Source organism: Seriola aureovittata, chromosome 1, assembly GCF_021018895.1.
Source record: "Seriola aureovittata isolate HTS-2021-v1 ecotype China chromosome 1, ASM2101889v1, whole genome shotgun sequence".
Taxonomy (NCBI): Eukaryota; Metazoa; Chordata; class Actinopteri; order Carangiformes; family Carangidae; genus Seriola; species Seriola aureovittata.
In genome coordinates, this window is record NC_079364.1 from 19,351,774 (window position 1) to 19,376,494 (window position 24,721).

Sequence of the window (24,721 nt, forward strand, 5' to 3'; positions counted from 1 at the left end):
TGCACACAGAAGTGCGGTGGCTGTCACGAGGCAGAGTGCTTGTGCGCTTTGTGGAACTGCAGGACAAAATAGAAGAATTTCTCCAAACTCATAACCCCGCACTTTCAGAGAAAATGACAGAGTCATTCTGGATCAAAACTGCATACCTAGCTGACGTCTTCACTCTCTACAATGAAACAAACAAGCGTCTCCAAGGCGCAGAGGCCAACATCATGCAATGTAAAGAGGCGCTCGACGCATTCGTGCGTAAACTGGAGTATAGAGTCGGGAAAATGGAGAAGGGAGAGCTCCAACAGTTCCCACTACTGCTGAAACAATGCAGAAACAACCCTGAGACTGTTCCAGTGTCTGTTCGTCGTGAGTTTACGAGCCACATGAACGCATTGCAAAAGGAGATCAAAACACGGTTGGCTGACACAGAGGAGTACGTATCCAAGGAGTCATGGGTGTTGGATCCCTTTGTTGCCAACATTGAGGATGTGGAATACCTTGATTGCGCAGATGAACTCACCGACATCCAGGCCGACTGTAGCGAAGAAATATTTCCAGGTATGGTAATGCAGGCCTATTTGATAGGCTATATTCTATCCACCATAAGTTGTAGTATGTTGGGTTTTAATTTACCAATTGAAATGAGTCCTGACTAGCCTATTTTAAATTGTTTGTTCTAAATCGACTTGTTTTAATAAGGGTGACTTTCAATAAACTTCATTGTAGGCTCGGCCCCATGTGGGGATTACAGCAATGAGGTGTTGGTCACATTTAGCCTAAACATTTGATTTATTCCTTCATTACAGGAACACGGATTCAAGAAGTTCTGGATTGTGAAGGGATCCATCATTGCTCCGAGGCTCACACTGCATGCCACAACCAGGATTATTCTCCCGTTCAGCACCACATGTCTGTCTGAGACAGCATTTAGCGCACTTGTCGCTATTAAAACAAAGGCGCGCAACAGACTGGACGTGCACAATGACTTTAGAATGGCTGTAACTCGCATTACACCGGACATTGCAGGCCTGGTAGCGCACATGCAAGACCAAGGTTCACATTAATGAATTTGACTCGCATACCCAACTTCTCTCTCATGATTTACCTGCGATATATTATTTTTGTTCCAATTCCTATTAGGCACAAATAGGCTATCTTGCATATTGCAAGATATGATTTGTCAATATTAAAAGTACATCAGAGAAGCATACTGTATTGTAGGCCTATGAATGTGATGCTGCCTGTAAGCTATTTGTAATTAAAAACGCAAAAGAGCAGAACATGATTTTTCTCATGTAATTTATGGTTAGGGGGGGTCGCGAATTCCATCAGAAATGAATTAGGGGGTCCCTGGGGAAAAAAGGTTGGGAACCACTGAATTAGATGACAAGAAAGGTCCAGCGACTTTAGTCAGGCGATTTTAGACTTCTGTCCACAGTAAATGCTATTCTCAATTACAGCATATGCAGATATAACCCAAGAAAAGAACCATGCATTCCCAAGTCTGTCTTGTTTTTTATGCGTGGATTAGCTTGTAAATGTGTTCAAACCAAACCTGAAAGAGCCTCAATACCCGTTTGTATTCCATCACACACACAGCACAAACGTACCTTGATACTGAGCACTGAATCCTTTTCTTCGATGGTTGCTGTCTGAGGTGAAATGTATCCGAAGCCAGTTCTTATTTGATATCACTGGTGAGGGCAGGGTTGTACCAGTCAACCTGGAAGTAAGAAAAACAAAAACAACTGATTTTCACACTTTACAACTATCTCCAAGGTGACGGCCTTCCTGAAAAAGAGTTTGCCTGCACTAACTTTTTGCTCCATAGTGTATTTACTCTATACTATAGAGAATACAGCAGAGGAAGACAAGGCAAATGGGAAAGAGAAGGTATGATGTAACAAAACCTGTTGCAAATCCACAGTATGCACCTTTGCACACCTGAACACTTCTCCAGTAAATGAACTGGTATTGTTGTGAAATGTGTGTGTATTCTTTATGGTCCAAACTGGTGGTCAATATCACACTGAAAGTTTGTCATAACTTTGTGTCAGTATGTGGAATTAGTTTGCTGATGGAAGATGATCGTTAAAGATTTCAATTCGAGGTCGAAAAAAATCTCAAACAAAAATGCAGTTATTGGAGGAAAGTGTTTCAAAATGGCTTCCATGTTATTAGGGATTGCAGCATTATAGATTGCAGCATGACCAACAATTGCTGTGAAAACTGCTGTGAAACTACACATCACAAACAATTGTAAACATAGTATATCATATCTTGCACACCACACAAGTGTGAATAACTCCAGGATCCATAAGACTTCATCTGAGGAACTATTATTTTATACTAATATATTATAGTATATATTATATATACAACCTTATTTGAAGCAGAACTTTTTAGAGTACGAATTTGATGTCACTCTGCTTTGTCATCTGAAGTGCAAAGTCTGGTTGTAATTTACAGAGGTCTTAGCTGAAAGGCAATTTGTTCCACTAGCTTGGAAAATGCAGATGTGGGAATTGAATGAATGATATTATGCATTCACATCATCACCGACCAAAAGCATGTTGTGCGCAGTTGTACTGAATACAGTATAACTCCCTCGCCAACATGTGTTTAACAGAAGGAATATTCAGCAAACCTGAAAAAATATGTTAAAATACACTTAAATGCTTTTTTTAAAATATCCAACAATAAAAAGCAGCTCAGATTAACTGAGAGGGAAGAGAAAGCCAAATTGTAAAGTTGTCTAAGTTATAATATAATGGTTTAGAATTTTGAAAATGTATATATCTGATGAAGTGATTCTAGTCTCAGAATACAATACACTGACCGAAGCCTTATTTATGATAAAAAAAATGAAGTATTAAAGGAAGAGGAGAGGAGAGAAACAGTAAAGCAAGAGAGATGAACCGATATAGTGAAGTAGTAGAAAGTCAGAAAAGTTCACATTTTCAAAAACAGTTTCTAAAGCATTACCACTGAGAAAATGAGTTGGTTGCCTATGGTAAATCTTACATCATCACCTCACATATCTTGTATTTTGTTACCAACAGCAACCAAGGCAGTGGTGAAAAAAAAAAATATATATAAATAAATGTGAGGAAAATGGTACACTGAGACAAAAAAAGGAAATGATGTAAGAGACTGCCTGGAAGCCAATGTTCTACCATCCTCCCTAGAGCAAGAGGAGCCACTGTAACTGCCCTTTAATAATGCCGCAGGTATACTGAGCAGATAGAGAAGACAATGAAGGAGGAGAAAACACAGATAAGGAAAAGGGCAGAAACAAAATATGAGGTGGTAAAAAATATTAAGCACACTTGGACCTCATTGAGTGCTTATTATAGAAGACACAAAGTTCTCACTCTGTGAATACAGTTGGGAATGTTATCAAATCAAAAAAAAAAGACTGAAAGAGACAGCTCATGAAAATCTGAGAAAAAGAATGTGAAAAATGTCAGATGAGACAAAAGCACTGTCATTGTGTCTGCCCCAAGGCTCTCTACACTCTACAGTATACACAGTGAACAGACTACAGTAGAGCAATGTGTTATCTCTCAGTGAGTCAACCAGTGGTTTTTCCCAGCTAGTGTGGTTAAATACAAATGTGTGGGGGTGTGACATAATGACATGTCATATGAAATAAGAGCCTGAAAACCAGAGCTAAAACTGGGAATCATTTGTGGCGCTACATCATGCATCCATTTCACACTCAGATTTTCTACACCCAAATAAAGCAGACAGTAAATACAGTGAACTCTGTCCTGTATTAATAATGTAGGGAGTGATTTCAGACAGCTAATGTTCTGCACCTGATCTATGAACTCTGGGCAATGGTGAGTGAATTTGATGTATAATTCCTACAGGCACCAACAGAGCATCATATTATTGGGGTTTTAATCTGGTAAGAATTTCCTTTTATCCTGGTTACATTGATGTGCATGATTTTATCTCAACTCTACTTGTTAAACCAGCCTGGTTAAAGAAAAAGCTCTTAGACAACCTGTCTAGTACAAAAAAAGATTTAAATGATGAATCAGATTAATGTTATATAAGAACTGATCCTTGGACTGTGCTGATTTGTGTTGGACTGAAGTCAGTCTAAAATTAAATCAAAGCTGGGAGGAAAAATTATTATTTTAGATTTTACCAAAACAACTGAAAGTCAATTAAAGACCAAATCAAGTAATTAATGACTTTCTTCATTGAAGTTAATGTAAAAATCAAAGTGAACTGACAACAGTTGGAGAAAAAATACATATTTATGGAAGGCCATAAATGGCTGGGCTGTATATTAATATGAAAGACAGGAACGTGGACCGTGTCAACCAGAGTGATTGTTTTGGTAATCATCAAGGACAGATGCTAGGAGAGATGGAGGAACTGGCAGAGGTGGAATTAGTATAATAGTATAAAAATAAGTATTAGCAGCTAACCCTACCCTAAAAGTACTCATTAGGCAACCATATACTCCCTCTAATAATTTAGTTTTATTGGTAATTAGCAATACAGTGCTGTGTAAGCAGCATTTTATATTTTCTTTAGCTGGTTGAGGTGGAGATAATTGTAACTACTTTAAGTACCTAAATACTATTGGGTACTTCAGTCTGTAAATGTATCATATTTTAGAAGTTGATCAGAAGTTTTGTGTGATTAGCCTTGTTTTTCAAAATAACTAGTAAGTATTGTCACCAAATAAATGCAGTGGAGTAAAAAGTGTACAAATTATGAAGTAGCATAAAATGGAAATACTCAAGTACAAGAACCTCAAAACTGTACTTACTAAGTAACTGTAGTGAGTTACTTTCCACCTGGTCCTAGCATAGCATTTTTGTACCATGTCAGTCCCCTTTGTATGGAAATGAAGTCAAACTCGGACCAATTCCTTTATATGATTTCGTGGAAACTAAATGTGTGGTGTTGACTCGTTTATTGGTGAAGTCTTGCCAATGCAGTTCTGTCCTGAAGAAAAACAATTACATGTTGAGTATTACTTTGGGAAATCACTGCTGATATTATATTGTTACAGCCTCAGGCCCTGTGCATTTACAAAACAGTGGTTACGTAATGGAAAATATGATTTATATGTAATGATAGCAATATGTTATTGTTCTAAATTTACTCAATTGATGTACAAATCAACTGGTATTGTGGATTTGCCCATATTAATGACATGAGATGGCAGTTTGTATATCATCTTGGGCTCAGTTGAGGACCCATCTGTGCACCTCATAATTTCATTCCAGTTTTTGTAAATCCAAATTTAACAACTTGATTAACAAAACATTTCTTTTTCCAGCAGTGTCTTGCAGAAATACTTCTGGGAGAGAGAGAGTGACTTAACCTAACTTATCTCTGAGCTTCTAACTACATGTTTTCATGAGCTCATTTTAAACAAATAATCAGCTTGGATGAACTGAAAATCTTGTGCCTACTTACAACATCTGACACTCCTGGCTCCCTCATTAAGACTGCACAAACAATGCCAAAAAACTGTTTCATTACATTTGTGATAGATATATTTCTGCGCTAGTCTTTGACAACTGTTAAACAAAGATTTAGAGAAGAGTAGGCATGAGTGAAATTTGTGGAAAGCTGTTGAGCTCTGTCACCACAAATACACAAATGAATGCATGAAAATGTAGATGAAGAAAACACTAGATTCAGTTTTCTTAAGGAAGGTTATAACCAAACCCATTTTGCTCTGAAGAAAGAAAAAAAAAACACATTAAGGGTATGACTGAATAATGTGCCCTTTTGAAGTTAATTGCTTAAAAGAAATGCAAGTTAAGAGACTATCAATTATTCACTGTGCACCTGTGCCATGCACCACTGACTGCACTTATATGTGCACAACTGATTAAACAAATATCTGTGAACACAGTAACAATTAACATAGCAAACCAGTTCCCTTTTTGGTGCACCTAACTGACTGAAACGTTTTGGAGGATGAGCCTGCCCTGTCATGTGACCTAGTAAGTGACAGTGGCCAGCAATGGTGGTGTCCTTCACTGGAGTCATCTGTGTCTCCCAGAGGAGATTTTTATGCAAGACTGTCCTATAAAAAACAGACCCATAGGTTACGATGCAAACAGCTTATTATGAACCATAGCCATGTTTTATTGTTAGATGACCTCTAATGGCTGTAGCAATTATGACTGGAGCAAAGAAGGAAGTTAGGTGATGTAGCATGTACAGCGACCTCCTCTCTGTTGGGAGGACAAGTGGACTACATGGTTGTTTTGGTTGGAGGACTTGTTGCTTTATACACAGTGCTTTTGAAGATTTCTCCTTGTTTGGCCTCTGTATTTTTGGTGAACTGGTGTCTCCTCTCTGCTCTCTAATGGTAAAAACTCAATTATTGTCTTAATTGATGTGTCTTACCATCATTTTAATTATCTTTAACAAATGTACAGTGAGCTCTCTGAAAAACAACCCATCACCACATAGCTTTTCAAGACTCAGCACTTAGGTTGAGGATGGAGTTCTCTCATGTTTGGGGGGTTCATAGACAGGCCGGGGACACATACTACTGATAGAAAACTATGGAAAAGTGCATTTTGCATAATATGTCCCCTTTAAGGTAAGGGCAAGGGCTAAATAATGTAGTGACTAGGGTTAGGGGAGAATGATGAGTGTGGGTATCCTAAAGTGTACAGTATGCTGATGTAAGACTACGTTTACCAAATCAAGCAAATAAATTCCTTGTGCTTAGAAGAAAACAAAAAAAAAAGCAGAGAGTGAAACAGATAAAAAGTGCGAGACATGCTGCACCTTCTCCATTATTCATAGACACTGGCCAGCTGCCTGACATTGGAATAAGAGAGAGACAAGAGGTCAGAGAGAAGGAGGACAAAGGGATGACACGAAGAAGGGAGGAAAAAGAGGAAGGCACAAACAAGAAGAGAGGAGAGATTGATAAAGGTTTGAAAGAATACAGGCCTAACTGGTGAAAAGGAAACAGAGGTTGCAGCACAGAGGTTAGGTGGAGATGGAGAAGGAGAGGAAAGGGGAGACAGATAATGAGGGACAGGTCTGACACAAAACAGTGAAGTAGGTTTTAGGATAATGTGATGAAATGCCAGAGGAAGAGAAACTAGAGGAAGGACACAGGCAGAGAAGAGAGAGGCAAGAGAAAAACCCACAAGAAAACCTGCAGAGACAAACAGGGGCTGATGGATGAAGAACACAAGACAGAACATGAGAGCAGAAAATCCACTTAAATGAACAGGAAGGGAGAGGTTACACTAGAAGAAGGGTCGAAAGTGAGGAAAGGTGAGACAAGGTGGCAAGTCTAAATGAGGTTAGACATTACAAATACCAGATTGCAAAGGATGGAGATAAATGAGAAAGCAAGTGAAGCTGGAAGGAGAGGAGTGATGGGAGAAAGGAGAGGAGGGGATGGAGAAGGAGAAGAAAAGAGAGAGGTGAAGGTTTCACATGAAAAAAGAACTCCTGAAGATAAAAAAAAGAGGAACGTGGAATAGGAAAATGTTAGGAGAACTGCAGAACTAAAAAAAAAAAAAAAAAAAAAAAAAAAAAAAAAGAGGAGAGAGAGGAAATGCGAACAGAGGAGAGGAGATAAGAGAAAACAAGAGGAGCGGTTTGACAGACCTGAGAGGAGTAGACAATAAAAGAAGAGGGGCCAAACGACAAAACAGAGAGGAGATGGGGACAAAGAAACCAAGAGAAGGAGAGAGGTATTTCTGTGCTTACTGTAGCACTTCTCTATTATTAGACCACTGGCTTTTCGGTGATACATGAACATCACAACGACACAGACATAACTTTCTACTGTCTGGGCACTGTTGTTTTGGCCCCGGTTCTCCCTATTGGCTGCTTGTATTGCTGGCAATACATTATTTTAACTTATTGCAAGTCCCTGTGGATGTAAGCATCTGCAAAATGACAAAAAGGCACTGTAAAAATAAATGATTGGATACAAGTCAAAAAAAGTTGGAAAGGACATTATCCACAACAGATAGCTTCCAAGTGCTTAGTGCAAAACCCTGGTAAAGCGGTACTTTTAATCTCATAACACACCCACACAGTCAGAAATACATACATAAACACAAACACATACACGAACGCACGCATGCACACAAGCAAACACACACACACACACGCACACACACGCACACACACACACGCACACACACGCACACACAGCCATTAAACATAATTTAAAATGTAAATGTAATAACAGGACAAGAGAGGTGTTTCAAAGTAGAGACTAAGAGACGGGTGGTGGTTAGCAAAAGGGAGCAAGGAGAAAAAGGAGGAGTAATGAGGGGAGAGCAATAGCAAAAAATAAAAAAGAACAAGTCTGAGCCTATTTCTTTGGGAGATGTCACTGAATCCTTTATGGCAAGGATGGACAAGGTTCATCCAAAGATGCTGCAGGCGTAATGTGATGCCCTTTGAATTGACAGACAAGGCCCCAAGTTTCAGTAAAGGGGCTGGAGGGTGTGTTCAAATGATCAAGGAATCACACAGCTAAATCTTCCTGGGAAAACCTACCAAGGTCAAGGTGCACAAAAATAAATTCTGACCGACTTTTAAACCTCAGAACATCCTCAACAATTCATGGAGCAATGTGGACTCCGTCTTGATCATGGGGGAAAAAGATTAGCATTTTATCAACCTGAAGTTATTTCAGCAATGATGGAGATTTGCTAATGTTGTCTACATGTGTTTTGTAGGGTGCTCATAGTTGTACTCCCTAATGTTTTCTGTGGGAGGTGCTGTGGAAGTATGGGTCATCAGAGCCATTGAGTATGTTCAAACAAGGCAGTGTTGCACCTTTTTTCCTGTTGGTTTTAAACAATCATCAGTGACATTAGCATCGCATAGTTGCTGTTTGCAGATGATGTTGTCCTTCTGGGTTCATCAGGCCGTCAGCTCTGATTTTCGTCAGAAGTTTACAAAGTGTGATTTGTTGTTTTGTAGGGGTAAGAATCAACATCTTCATGACTGACTGAAGCATAGTTGTCTGCTTGTTGCATGAGGATGAGCAACTGCCTAATGGAAAGAAATTCAGGAGATTTACCCACAATAAGTAGACAATAAAAATGAGATCGTAGTCACTGCTGGGTGAAATGGGATTGGCTGTTCTCACGCTTGATGATTGTGAGGTTTGGCACACAGCAGTACCTTGATGTTGATCTAAAGGAGGCAGTTGAGGCAGTGCTGATAAATGGTAAGGATGCCTAGCCATCCTACTGTGGGAGTGAGATGGAGGGGAGGGGTGGGCGATTGGTTGAGGGAGAGGCAAAGGGAGAGGGAGTGGAAAATCAGGTCTCCATTAAGGAAGGAGACCTGACTTATGAGTAATAGTTTTCGTCACTTTATGTCTAGTGACCCTGTTAGTCAAATAATGGAATAATTGGCAATTATGGCCTTTGATTTAGTTAGAAGCCTGTGAAAGATAGGGGATTAGAGATTTGATGTGAAAATTCAGAGATTCCATCAACATCTTTTAATCAGCATAAAAAACGACTGCTCATTAAAAATCCTTGACTATCTGGTGATGATGCATTACAGCAAATTCTTGAGTTTTCCACACTGGAAGGTGGTCAAAATCAATGTAAATAATGTAGTGAGCAATAAAGAACAAAATATGATTAATTGCTGGAGGTCGCGCTTTTTGGATATAATGGCCTTTAGCAGTATAAGAGTTCATTCACTTGAAGAAAATGACAGTACTAACACTGTTGGGTTTTAAGCATCTCAGTTTGTCTTGCGCTTTGAAAGAATGAGATAAAGGAGGGGAAGAGAATAGAAAGGGGGTAGGGACAGAGAGAGAAGAAGAGGGGATAGCCGCAGGGAGTGTAGTGAGTGCAGAGATTACAGGAAAAAAAGAGATTGAAAAATGACTGAAGAGGGGAAGGCTAGAAGGGTAGAGGTCGGGGTGTAGAAGAGAAGGCTTTAAAGGGGACATATTATGCAAAATGCACTTTTCCATGGTTTTCTATCAGTAGTATGTGTCCGTGGCGTGTCTACGAACCCCCCAAACATGAGAAAAGTCCATCCTCTCCGTCTTTTGCTTTCTCCACCTTTCAAGAAATGTGTGCTCAAACGGGCGAATTGGAGATTTTCCCCTGATGTCGTCAAGAAGGGCGATGCCACCTCCCCCCGGGTGGGTGACACTCCCCGAGCTAGGTGTGTGTTCCGCCCACTGAGTCCGGCTTGCAGACGGTATCGTTACTTCCCTCGCGAACACTAGCTTTCAGTAGAACAATGTCGAAGGTACGAGCGAAACACAGTAGTTGCTTTGTTGTTGGCTGCACAAACCAACACAGAAGTCTTTTTTTAAGCCCTACGCCCGAGGATCTGAAGACCCAGTGGATTCATTTTATTTTTGATGGAAATGTACCCGCTCCAACTCCGAAAGTGTTGTACGTGTGTGCTAACCATTTCACCTCGGACTGCTTTCTCAACGAGGGCCAGTACAATGCAGGATTTGCTACAAGTCTCAAGATAAAGCTTGGATCAGTACCGACTGTCCGTGACCCAACTTTGAACTTGGGAGGTGTAAGTTTTACCATTTTATGTTGCTTTACTGTATGTTCACGAGAGCCTGTTGCGTGTGTTGTTAGCATGGCAGCTAATGTGGCTAACGTTTAGCGTCGTCGACACGCAGCCGGGTATAGCCGGGTACAGATTGTATGCAATTCTTCTGCTTGGTATCGCCGTGTGACATTGATTAGAGCCACCCTGTTAAATGTATTATACTTTAAAGACGTTTTAGCTGTCTGTAAAGTCAAGCCGGTAAAATTCGGACTAAAAATAGGCTCGTAGTGATTAGCATAGGTGTCCGGGCTTGTTTATTAGTGCTGTGAAAGTTATTATTGAGAGTCATGCCTTATGATGGCCGTTTGAACGTTTATATCATGTTTACAGATACAGTGCCTGTAGGGAATATCTAGATAAGCACACAGTTAAGGGGATATGTCCAAGGGTATAGTCTGTAATACACATTTTTTGCATTTTGCACATATAGTGACCTATTTGCAGCATTTAGAAGCTATTGACAACCCAATTTACACATAATTGAGTGCATTTGTTGTTATCATTTTTGCACTGCTTGCAGCTGTTGCCATAACTACACATTTGAGGAGATGTTGGTGTAACCTCTGTTTCCTCTGTTCAGGCCATCTATACAGCTTCCTGCAACAAGGGATGTTGCATGCCAGACTGACCCACTGTAGGCACACAGTTATCCTTGAAAACTCTTGAGCCTCACATCAGAAGTACAGGTCTGTAGCCATCTGAAGTGCATCTACTTTTGATAAACCTAACAGTCACTTATCAGTCTTGGAATGCTGTGCAGGTAAATGAAGCTGTGGTTACTTAGAACTTGTGAGAGTGTGTAGGCTAAGGTTCCTGTTAATATTAACATCTTTGATTTTCTCTTTACTGTACCTCCAGACTCTACCTGGCTGCCATGTACTACTATGAAAATGCTGACCGACCACAAGCCCAAACAAAAGAAGGTGAACCACTGTTCAAGGTCCAATTTCCAAAGGCCATGAAGGGAGAATGCAGAGCTAAACCAGTTAAGACTGCGCCGACATTCTATAAGTGTTATATTATTTTATTTTTCAACCAAAAAATGTTTTGTAAACATTGTATTAAGTATTGCACGTATAATGTTATGACAGTTCCATCAACAACAAAATACAGTAAAGAAAATGTCAGGAGGTAGTTAGAAACAGACTTTCAATCATTGTTTTGTAAAAAAAAAAAAGTGAAAAATGTAAACAAAATCTTTTGTGTTTTATCAAACAGGGAATGTGGTGGACCTCATATTTGTCATAAAAGTCTTTGTTGACCTAGGACCATACACAGAAGCTGCTTTGGCCATCCCCATCCCAGAGGACCTCACTGCACAGTTCGAGCGGCCTGAGAAGGAGGAGGTCATATCCAGCTCTGTGTCCCGGTTCTATCATGGGCCAGTCTAAAACCCACATACCGGCCTGTGGCGTCAGGAAACTCGGCATGGATGCGCAGGACCACGCAGGCTGGAATGACGACCCAGATTCTGCGACCAAGGAAGCCCCAGCTCACAAAGCTCCTATAGGCTAAATACCTGTACTGACTAAAACAACTGGACAGGGCATTTAGTCTTGCAAACATATATCTATGTTGTGTCTCACAATTTTTTTTTATGGATCCAGTGAATCCTACAGTTTTTTTACTATCACTGATTATAACTGCCTCATTTGATGTAAATAAATGCTTGATTGTTACTAAAGAAATGACTCCTCTGAATTCATATATTATATGCACACTATCTGCTGATAGAAGAACTTTACAAATCAAAGAGCAGCTAAACTAATTTATTTGAGTGTATGTTACTCTATTTGTGGTGTGTTGTTACCATTGTAAAATTATGTGCACTGAAGTAAAACAAGACTGCCTAACATCTTTTATTTAGATTGAAACTATGTTTTTACAAAGAAGCAAAACGTACTGGTGTATTCCTCTCAACCGTAAAGGACCATAGTCAGCGCGGTACATGTTGCAGGCATTCTGGAGGGAGTACACATTGAGGCAGAGCGGCTCCAACCCAGGACGGTCTACCATACATGGTAAATCTTCCGCGATCTCCCATAGCCGTCTGGTAACCTACAGTGAATTGCAAATGGTAAATGATATGGTTTATTATTAATGTAATCAAAACAAATTACTGATTAGTTTGTCTAGTGAGAATGCTACCTGTGGTATCTCCTAGCAGCAGATATTCTCAGCTTCTGTGGGCATGGTTGCACAGTTTCCACAGGAGCACCTATCCAAAATATAGAGAAAAATGGTAACATTCACCAAAATATAAAGCTTGTGAAATTCAAACACTGACAGACAGTGGAGCTAAGGTGGGTAAGAAGTAAGCTTGGCTACATATCAAGCGCATATAACATAGGTAATTTAAAACATGTCACTTATTGCATATAATGTGGAGCTTGACAACAGTGTAGTGTAGAAAACTGCACAGTTTAGTCTTTGACTAAAGATTACTGTTGCTGTCAGACATGTTTATGCTGATTTACAGCTTTCATTGTAATACACAAAATAAATTTACTACATAAAGAAAGATGTCATGATGAGCATCTCTGCTCAAAACATGGGGAAAATTATTTACTTTGTCAGCACCTATTAAAATATCTGACTAGTACTGACATTGAACACCTGTAGCAGTCCACATACAACAAACATTTTCAGACTGTAAAAGTATATCTAAGGAGGCATGACAGATAACTACTTTACACAATTCACAATAGTGCTTATTTACCAAAAGAGCTCCCAGTAATGACGAGACAGTAACAGTTAGCATTAGCTACCTAGCTACATGTTAGTAACTGTGTGCCAGCACTCATCAACAAACTGAAAATGTAATGTCAAAATACACAAAATTGGTTACCAACCATTCAGTTGTAGAGTTTGAACTTCTTCAGCAGCCTCTCCCTCTGGGTCAGATTCTGGATAAAAGTCGTGTGGTTGAACCAAATCGCTACCGACGGCAGGTCGCCGGTCACGGTCACCGTAAACATTAGAGCATGGTGCCAGAAGCCCGAACGGCATCCCCTTCCGAAGAGGGGCGTGGTCAGGCACAGCTCATTTGCATTTAAAGCTACAGACACAAAAACAGCCTGTTCTGAACAGGGCTGAAAAATAGGGGTTTACAGGCATGCTAAAATATAGGATCGGAGTGGATTTTTTAGCAAGAAGCTTCAAAGACATGCTTTGGGGACCTCTGAGACTTATTCAAACTTGTTGAAAAGGAGCATAATATGTCCCCTTTAAGACCAGGGAAGCCCTGCTGTAAACATTAATGAAACTAATAAACTCAACTCATTTCAAGTTATCAGAAGTTGGGAAGTTGCTGCATTATGTCATAGATATTGGTGGATTATTTATTCTAAATAGGATGCTGTTGTTTACAAGAAGGTAAAATATTCAGAGTATTTACATGATATTGGTATGAAATTAAACTTAACTGCACTGACGTATGCTTTGGTGGAGGCTGTCACATGGTCTGAGAATCATCAACTTATCAATACTGCTAGCTTTATCTCCAAACATCTTTGACTAAAAGCCTTGTACAAATTTGATATTCTGAAATCCAGTATTCATCGACCAACCTTTCATTTCATTATACACCCAAAATAAAGTAGTAGTTAGACTTAAACTTTATATTTAGAGATGTGAGGCAGGTCACACACATCTAGGTACATTATGCATTAAAATAACATGAATAAAATTGACAGGGTGTCTTTTCTACACAAGACAATCACTTCTGCTTGGACAAACAGTCTGCTCTCCCCTAGATTATCAGCTTTCAAGAAATTTCTGAATTTATTTCACTGGTCAGACAAAAACTGGTTTCCCCAGACCAATCTGGGTATTCATATTAATTCATGGAAAACATGAGCAAATACATGTACTGAGAAGGACTGATGACCTCAACCGCATACAGAAACAGCTGTGTGACCTGTTGACATTTCACTTGCCTAATAGAGAAATATAGAGGAATACATACAATAAGCCATATACTGTGATAAAGACATTGGATAACAGTTGGCACCAACAACACAGATGCCTGGAGGTCTTACAAAATCTCTCTCCCTGTCTGCTTGACCCTGTCTCTCTCTCACACTTTTGTCTCTCAGTTGTCTGCCTTCATTCTTTTTCCCCATCCCCTGTGCAGCCTTCTTTATACTCCGCAAATATTCCTGGTGAAATAAAGTTCACATTAGCTGGTAACTGGATTTTTCTGCCAATCTGACCTCTCTGAGCAGGTTTCAAAAGCATTGGGAACATAATTAGACTAAGGTTGTAATGATACTAAACGCACACACAGGCGCACACACACACACACACACACACACACACACACATATATATTTATGTACAGTATATACACACACACACATATATAGTGTGTGTGTTGTGTTTGTGGGGATGTGTGTATGTGACATCTAGACAACCTGACATTCAACCTGCCAGATCACAGACAGGAACATGAAACAGGAAATTGCTTTTGGGACAGCCAATCAGAAAAAGCTCTCAGTAAACAGGAAGAACCCGTCACAGTGGTCCTGTCAGGTGTCAGTCATGTTCACAATGACCTGCCCACATGCCTCACTGAAAACGTCAGTCATCTCTTAATCCCACCTCTGGAGAAAGGTACTTAGGCTCATATAATATTGTGCACGACAGAAGCCCATTTAAGTTTAGCTTTAAATAATTATATTGTTTTAGGCCTGGATCAGTGAACTTTGATTAAAGATTCAATGGGTATCTCGGAGGCCTATGGCAACTAAGATGAAAACCATAAAATTGTAACATCTCCAGTTTGATTCTTGAAATCTTTGTTGTATTCCTCTCTCCATCTCTGTATCAGCAGTAACCTACATAATTAATATAAAACAATAAACAAACAATTTACCACACATGACTACTTATAGTAATATAATATAATCTAACAGTGAATATAAAAATTATAAGAATTTTAAGTGTAAATGTGAAGTTAATATCAGTTTATATTACAGTAGTGTCAATCTGCCAATTTAAATGCATTTTACTTATATATTATTCATTTTATATTATTATTATTTGTAATCTGGTTTTGAAATTTGCATTATTTTATGTGCAGAAATAAATTTATGCAACTAGTTGAAACCATATCTACTGTGGCACATAATTTCCCAGATTATTGTGGTGGCTCTTCAAACCAAATTACTTCCCTCTAGGGTGCAGGACCGTTGGGATCTAATAGTAGTATTTTTATTTAGCTGGCCTAATAATATGAATGTTTAGGGATGTTAGGTCCAATCCAAATCACAAGCATCAAATCAAGGCTTCAGTTGTTGCAGTCACCATTTTCAATGTGACAAAATGTTGGGTGTACCTTCTAGTACACTCCCTGTCTTCCCCCTGCATTGCAGAGGGTGGGTTGACAGTGGTCTTTGAATGTTATACTGTCAGAGACAAGCTCTGTGTGTGTGTGTGTGTGTGTGTGTGTGTGTGTGTGTGTGTGTGTGTGTGTGTAATCTGTCAGAGCCTAGAGAAACGATCAACAGCTCACACTGTCAGAGGGCCACTTAAGACCTGACACAAACACACTAAAGAATACACACACACACACATACAGACGGTATCATGAGAATGCCATAGTTGATGCGCATTGCTCTGCTGGTGACACGACTAAATGTGCAATTATACTCCGTTCCTTTTGTTTCCATCTAGCGCTATCCTCTCTGCCGCCATCACTCCACTTATTTATCTGTCGACCTCTCCATTCTATTCCTTTGCAAGTTGCGCCACAATCATGAACCATTTTCTACACACTAGAGGACAATGTCATCTATCAGTTGGAGTCAGGAGAACATGAAAAATGGGAAACAATTTCTGCAAGACATGGTGATCGATAAATTCATTTTTTGGAATCATATTTACCAGTTGGAAAAGATTAATAAATATTAAAATTGCATTTCCACTGTTATACAGCATAGCCTCATCACATTACCTCCCCTAGATGGAAACACACCAGTTTGCATGGACATTTGTAATTATGTATTTATTTGCATTGAAAATGCCATGTCAACTTGAATAGATCTGCAGATCTTTGGGACACCCCAGAAGTGATAAAACAGGCAGAAAAAGAGTGAATTTATTCCATTCTCCATTTTAGAGAAAAAAAATATTCCAGTCTACTAAGGTTGATTTCTGAACAGACCTGCCAAACTGCTTTTTCACTTTCTCCTCTCTAAATTTTTCCAGCAGTTCCAGCAACTTGAACTAGCAATGACCCTGCATGGTTGACCATTAGGCTGTCTCCACTCCTGCAGAAACACATCTAAGCCTTCAATGGAGATGTGTGATATTCTGAACAAACCAATGTGTATTCCAACAGTGCTCTAAATTTAAAAACCAGAGTGTGTTCGAGTACAACAGGGTGCCAATTTTCACACACAACCACAGGAAATAGGAGTGAAAACAACAATTTATCACCTTCCCTGAGGGATTTGAATAAGTCAGGAAAATCAACAGGACTCCTAATCAATCAGTGCAGCTAATCAATCAGTAGTTGTTTCTGTCCTCCCCAACAACATCATTAGTCCTCTTTTAATATTAAATGCCCCCCTTGAAAATATACAAGATATAGAAAATTGCAATGAAAACAACACCTGTTCTCTTTAATGGGAACCAGTCAGCTAACAGAGCAATTAAGCCTCTAAGCTACTAATTCTTGGAAGGATATATCTTATGTCCTCACCTAATTTACAGAACAAGGCTACAGCGTCCACTGTATTTATACACCTTTCAACACATGATGCCTCAGTCCTACTGATTTTCACAAAGACTTGCCGTGCCCTCAAACATGACATTTTTATCTACTTAACACTGTGGTCTGTGTATGACATGTATCTTACCATATGCTTGGTGCTTCTGTCCCGCTGATTTCCAGGAAGTCATATTTGTCCTCTAATAAGAAGTCAGTGAAGACGAGAGCTATGGTGTCCCCGGGCTCAGCGAGGATTGACCATGTACAGTCCAGGTTGTTGTCATACTCTGCAGGGTACCCGGGGCTGGTTATTGAACCCGCGGTGCCTCGTAATGTACCGCCACATGCTCCCTCCGCTGGAGAGAGACAGAGAGGTAGAAAGAGAGAATGAGAAAGAAAAGCAAATATTTAAAATACACAAGTATTTTTTCATATTTCATATATTATTTGGTGTGTTTAATTTTTTCCTTTTCTTCGTTTTATCATTTTCCTTTTAGCATTTTTATTTCCTATTAGTCTCAAATTGTTTCACTGTTTACATTTGTATTGATAGTCCTTTGTAAAATACCTCAAATGGCATTATTCTCTAGTCATTATTAGTCTGAAATGTGCTATTCAAATAAAAATTTGATTGTTTGATTGATTTAATTAAAGCAAACATTTTAGTCTTTTTTCTTCCCAGTACTTTCAACAGCTTAATTTTTTATTTCTTTTTTAATTGAATACAAATGCTAATAAGTATATTACATCTAAAATAACAACATTATTGTAATTTTCACATCTTCCTCACAACCACTAATGTGACTGAAGTTTCATTAACACATTATCTGTACATTGTCAAACACTGAACAGCATGATTGATGAGAAAACAAAAGAAACAGCATCAGCTTAACACAAAAAGTAGAAAAATGAAATTATTGAATTGAAGCCTCTTAAAAAAAAAAAAAAAAAAAAAAAAACATTTCAAATGAGATTTGCAGAGATTTATCACAATATACTGAATCTACTGGCCCTGATGGTGAAAACCTGGACAGATCTGTTCTTGTCTGGAGACTAATGAACCATTAGAAGGGCTTTGCTTGAGGATTTCGGGCTCCATCTGGTTCATACAATGGTTTGTTACATATATTGAGTCAGACCTTGCTTCAAAACAATCAATACACCCACACTTTTCATCTTCCTCAGGCCTGTGACCTCATGTTAAGGTGTTTCAATTCTCATGACCCCAACAATTACAGTTTTATATTACTTTACTTTAACTGTTGAAGTTGGTACAAGGCATTTGGAAAAATACAAAAGAACGTCTTACCTCTACAAAATGGTGATGGGAAGTCCCACTGTGCTCCACTGCCAGGAGATACAATACATGTGAGGATACTGTGTCCTTCCAATACAAAACCTGACTCACAGCTGTATCGGATCTTGTCCCCCATGTTGTACCGTGAGCCATGAATGACCCCATTTGGAATGAGGCCGGGGGTGCCACATGTATGGCTGGGCAGGACTGAAACACAGAGAGGAAAACAGAGAAAATTGCTGTTTATTAAAGTAACCATTTTCCTGCTACAAAAAATCAAACCAAAAACAACCAAATGAATCAATCAACAGTCCAAAGAAGAACCAAGCAGCCAACCACAACTCAAATGCATCTCATAATACCATTATATCAATCAAATATATTCAAACTGCTCCTATTTTATACTCACTACAGTGGGAATTGACCAACTACCAAATATGAGGGAAAAAAAGCCAAGATGTGTTTGGTTTTTCTAGAAAACCAAAAATATGTGAAAGTGACTGGGTGATATTTAGATGTCTGACTAGCATTTTTCCTCCAATGTGCATCTGTTGTTGCCCGTTGTTAGATGACACAGCTCTACAGTGGGAGCAGCTACAGGCAGCTCATGGTATAACTAGGCCAAAATCAATCTATGACTGTAGCCAACACGCCTTAGCTCCACAGAAGGGGCAGCAACACAGTGGCTGTAGTACAACCTGGACAAAATCCACAGCGTATCCCTGGTGTGTGTTATGTGTATTTGTATAACTGGAGCATGTTAACTTGCTGGGTGTGTAATGTGTGCATGTAATGTCTATCCAAATGGCCAAGGTGTGTGTGTGTGTGTACATTGTCATGTGTCTGCATGTAAGGGGTATTCAGTCAATCCGTGTGTTTGTGTACACTGTTCCAATTAAACGCTAGCATGGTAATTAGACAAAGCTTCACCATGAGACCAAGAGAACTAGGACAGAGCGAAAGAGGGAGGGATGGAATGGGTGAGAGAAAGACAGAGAGGAGAAAAAAGAAAGGGAGATGAAGAGCCAGACAGGAGAAGGGAGGAAGAGGGGGGGGACTAGAGACAGAGAGATGGCTGAAGGGAGAGAGGAAGAGGAGCATGGGGGAAAGAGAAGAAGAGGAAAGAGAAGAGACTCCAGTCAGACAGGAAAAGAGAGAGGTGAACTAATTGCAGTGGGCCCTAAACATTTATAATTTACTGTAATTGACTAATTATTTGGAATATATGAAGTCATGAATCAGAGGGAAGTTACTCATACTCAGCTGACCATGCTGTCCATCTTTGTTTTAACAACCAAATTCAAAGCCCAACCTAAAGCACGGACTGAAGGATGGTCAGGAGAGAAAGAAGCGACGAAAAGAAGAAAAGAAGAGAGAACAAAAGGAATCGTGTCTGGGCCAAGTCATTAGTCACACTTGTGTGAGCATACAGTCCTGCGTCTGCCAGGTCGCCATGTTTTAACAAGCCAGCTTGATGCACAAAGGTATTCCCTCATTTAGACCGATGTCTGAAGAAGTCATCTGAAAGAATCAGGAGGTATTTTGGAGGATAAAGTGTAGGCAAGTATTGTCAGCATCCAGATAATCTCATACTTAACTACAGCTGCATTTTCCCTCTAAATTCTGGCAATACAGTTGCTCTCTTTTCTGTCATCTAATGTTAAATACTACAGTCCAGTACAGTTTGAATCATGTCATACTCCTTTGGTTCTGCTGTACTGTGCAAAACAGTGGATTAGCTGCAGCACTATGTAGAATGGATGTAAGATAAAATATGCTGTGTATTGTAGACCATTGTAGATTCATTTTCTGTCACCTGATGATTTTATGTTTAAACACACGCACACTTTTGGGGATGGCTTTATAACTGTATTTAAAGGACAAAGACACTTTTCAGGTTGAATTTTGTTTCCCTTTGTAATATTAAATGTTTTAAATGACACTGTAATAAATATAACCATGCAACATATTTGAAATTTAAGGTATAGTTTGACTTTTTGGGAAATGTGCTTATTCACTTTTGTATCTCACCAAAACAGATGAAGATTAAATAATTTGTAACAGCAAGTTGTTGGTGTGTTTTGGTGAAAACAAACCACAGCTCCCTAGCCCTGGCAAATAAAGGTATCAAAATAGTGTCTGTACATTCTGCAACCTTAAATTATAAGAGGCCTAATGAACTGATTTGACAGATAATATGATATTCCTCTGGGTTTTGCGCAAGGGCTATAAGTCTTGGCAGGGTCACTACCACAGGTCAGGTCACAGTTGCACTCAAGCTACGGCCAGAAGATTTCAAATATCGACCGTGATAAATCTAGTTGTTTACATTACTTCAGCACATATAAAAATAATATACACAGCCACATTAATTCAAAAACATGTAGAGTGGGCCTTTCGTCTCCAAAGTAAACTTCACTGGGTTTCAGTGAGTAATGCTGACAAAACTGTACCTTAGCTGAAGCTAATTGCTGACCCCTTGTCTACAATGAGCAGTGATATTCATTAAGACAGTAAGTGAGTCATTTTCACAAAAAATTCAGATTACAAATGACAAATAGCTTGTTTCAAGGTGCCATCACTAATCAGTATTATTTTGGGTTACTGCAACCAATTTACAATTTTGATTAAGAGAATAATACTGGCTGTGATTTGATTTGTTTGCCTTGTTTTTAATCAGTACTATACAACCTTGTTTAGCTGTAACCTCATGCCTGGGAAACTTCAAATTAGCTGCTTGCAATTGTATTCAGTAGCATAATCACTTTGATCACTTAATATGAATGAATGACGCTTCTCTTTATAATTTTATTTAATCTAACCATTTACAAGTTCAGGTCATTTGGGGTTATTTTACAAAAAGATTCAATTATAGTTCTGAACCAATGGTCAGATGTGTCCAAGCAACTGCATGCTCATGTAGAACAATGACGACAATGCAAGCTTCTCATCTCACTCTCACTGAAGCGGCTTTTTTGGAGAATGAAAATGTTCCGAAAACAGAAATCCAGCATATCATGGAAAATGTATGTAAAAACTCTTAGATACAAAGATACAAAATTGTATCTTTTAGTATAAAAAGCTTGTTGTTTTGAGCTGGTACCCTATATTATGGTAATGTGTGTCTTTGATGCGAAGGAGCAGTGGCTCTACTCCTAGCTCCCTTCGGATGTCAGAGCTCCTTACTCTCTTAGGCTGAGCCCAGCCACCCTGCACTCACTTCAGCCACTTGTATCCGCGATCTCATTCTCTTAGTCACTACCCAAAGCTTGGTAAATATAGAGCTTTGCCTTCCTGCTCAGTTCAATCTTCAGCACAACAGTAAGGTACAATGTTTCCTCTATGGCTGACACTGCACTGAACCACCTGTCAATCTCCTGCTCCATCCTTCCCTCACTCACTCTGGGTTTACCTGGACTAAGCCCTGCTTCCTCTTCTTGAGACACTGGATGTTGGACCATAATGTTCTTGAGGCAAACTAAAACTCCTTCTCCATGGCTTCCCTGCACCACAGCTGGGTTTTAGCATCCACTGCAGCTGCCACTTAGGCCTGCTAATTTCCTGAAGCTGACTGTTTGCTGCATCAGGAGACCTCTTGGCCAGCCAGGCACCGAAGGCCTCCTTCTTCTTCTTGACGGCTTTGCTCACCACCGGTGTCCACCAGCAGGTTCTCGGGTTGCCACCATGACTGGCACGACAACCCTTAGGCCACATGTCCTGGAAGCCACATACACAATGGGGGCTTTGAACACCCCCCCACCCCCCTTCTTCTGGAGGTGGGAGTTGGACCCCATGGACAGGGAACCCTTCAGCCAGATGTTCCCAGTTCACCCTTATTACTCATTAAGGTTCACCAGGTCTATCCAACCACCTCTCCCGCCCTCTGATCCAACTCACCATCAGGTGGTGATCAGTTGACAGCTCTGCACCTTGTCAACTGCATAAGCACAGGCAAAGGTCAGAGCCTTCCCCATAGAGACTTCCAGTAACATATAGGTGACCCTCTAATTCTCAGAGGAGAATGCAAGTTAACTTACAATTATGTATCCAAGTTATTAAAGTAACATGATATTTTTCCTTTTACCCAATTTGAGATGGTCATTTCCACTGTGCACACACACTTGCTGTAACTCCCACTGTTATCCTGGGGAGAGTATAGTCTTCCATGTGCTTCCTTCGATACACATGGAAGTGAGGGGAGCTCAGCTGCACAGAAAGTGTCGCTGGGGCAGCCACAAGAACATTGATGATGGAACTGCATCCCAGTCTGGGTATTTCTCTGTGTTTGTATTGGCATTTCTGTGTGTGTGTGTGTGTGTGTGTCCGTCCACTGGAAGTGACTGATCTTGCTCAACTGTTTGTCCCTTCCGGCTCTTTATAGCCATGGGGCAGGTCACTGTGTTGCTATGGCAACTCAAGGCCAGGGTATCATTTTAATGGTGATGAAGAGGTGAGTAAAGACAGAAAGGTGATAGCTTGCAAGTGAGACTAAGAACTGACAGCAATATGCAAGTGGGATAAAGCGAAGAGCAGAGTAGAAAGAGGAAGGAAAGAGAAAGAGTGAGGAAGGAAAGGACAAGTTGTGTTAAGAGGGAAAGAACAAATGAAGGATGACGGAAGTAAAAGATGAGAGCCAGAGGGAATAAGGAAGTGAGGGAGACAGGAAGCGTTGGATGAGAGAGGTGTTGATAAAGGCTTTTGATAAATTATTAATAAATTATAATCAGTGTCTTGGAGAAACCTTGTACATAGACAACTGCATCCTATTTTCTGTTTGATCCCTTCCACCCCCCAACCACTACCCCACTAAGAAAATTATACATTTTCAGAGTTCTCCACCATTAGTTTCAGTTTCTCTATTACTGTCAAACAATCACAAAATAATTCTATAGCAGGAAAATACTTAAATGATAAGTTGGTGAAAGATAAGTTTGCCGAAAGCAGATGTGTGAACAAAGATCAAACCTAACCTAACCTTCTTGTTGCTCACAATTAGACATGGTCTGTCTTTCTGGGCTGTTTTTGAGTTAGAGCTGTGCCTCGGATGAAAACTTCATGTCTCCATCTGTCTGTATGCGATACCAGAGGTCAGGCCTAAAACAGCTGCTGCAGAAAATAAGTTAAACATCCAAAGCAATGTTCTCTGCACTACCCTTACAGTGCTCTCTCCTACAGTATAAATATGTAGTGATGCATATTAGCAAACCATCTACTAAAAATAGCAAAGCAAACAGCTCCTTGAATCTGTTGTTATGGATGCACTAAAGCATTTGCTGGTGGATAAAAGCCAACCACCATAACCTCTTGCTTTCTCCCTGCGGTATAAATGCAGTGCACTAGGGACAGCCATACTGTAATCCAATCACACATACAATAATGGGCATAATTAAATTTAATCAAAAATAGAAAGAATTATTAGGCTCATATTAACAATTATGGAACAGGTTTCTTGCATTAACATGGCAATCACTTAAAACTGCCTCATTCCGATAGAGTCCAGTTTTTATGGTGGAAAAATAAAATATCCACAAATATGACAAAACACAAACCACTCGTGCAGCACTATCACATTGTTGACACCCAGTGTTCAAAAATACAGATAAAACATACAAAAAACAAACATGTATAAGTGGTGATGATTAAAATAAACTTATGTTTAAATATTTGTATATCATGCATCTATTTCGACTGACTAAAATGTGTGCCTGATGCTGTTTGTGAGCTGTCACTCTCTAAAAACACATGGAACACAAGTGGCAAGTGACCTCTTGTTACCTTACAGTAACAAAACAACTGGAGAGAACTATATCTGTATCCATAGCATTTAACTTGCCACAAGCCACATTTGAAACAGATGTTTTGTCAAATCAAGTTCCCCATACCTAGCAAAAATTACGAATTTCTTGTTTGGTTTCTAGGGGCTGTAAAGTTAAAACCAAGCGGAACCAGAACAAATGTCAGAGCGTGTGCACATATTGCCAAACAGGGATTTGGACAGATGTTAGCATTTGAAATTTGTCTGGAAAAAATGTATCTCTTAGAGTTTTAAAGCTCTGATTAAAACTTTGTGAGAGTAGTCAACTTTTTTAAATTTAATGGTTTTGGTCCCTTTTTTGTCTCAACTCAAAATTAAGACA

At 39.5% G+C, this 24,721-nt stretch overlaps 1 protein-coding gene across 1 annotated transcript in view; it reads right to left on the reverse strand.

Moving 5' to 3' along the window:
- LOC130174222 (CUB and sushi domain-containing protein 1-like) overlaps positions 1 to 24,721 on the reverse strand; it is a 409,154-nt gene that overhangs the window by 199,779 nt on the left and 184,654 nt on the right. The window contains exons 4-6 of the mRNA XM_056383857.1: positions 18,597 to 18,791; positions 17,436 to 17,643; positions 1,602 to 1,714 (exon numbers count right to left, since the gene is read on the reverse strand). Of these exons, the coding sequence (XP_056239832.1) occupies positions 1,602 to 1,714; positions 17,436 to 17,643; positions 18,597 to 18,791 (516 nt within the window). The remainder of the gene's footprint in view (positions 1 to 1,601; positions 1,715 to 17,435; positions 17,644 to 18,596; positions 18,792 to 24,721) is intronic.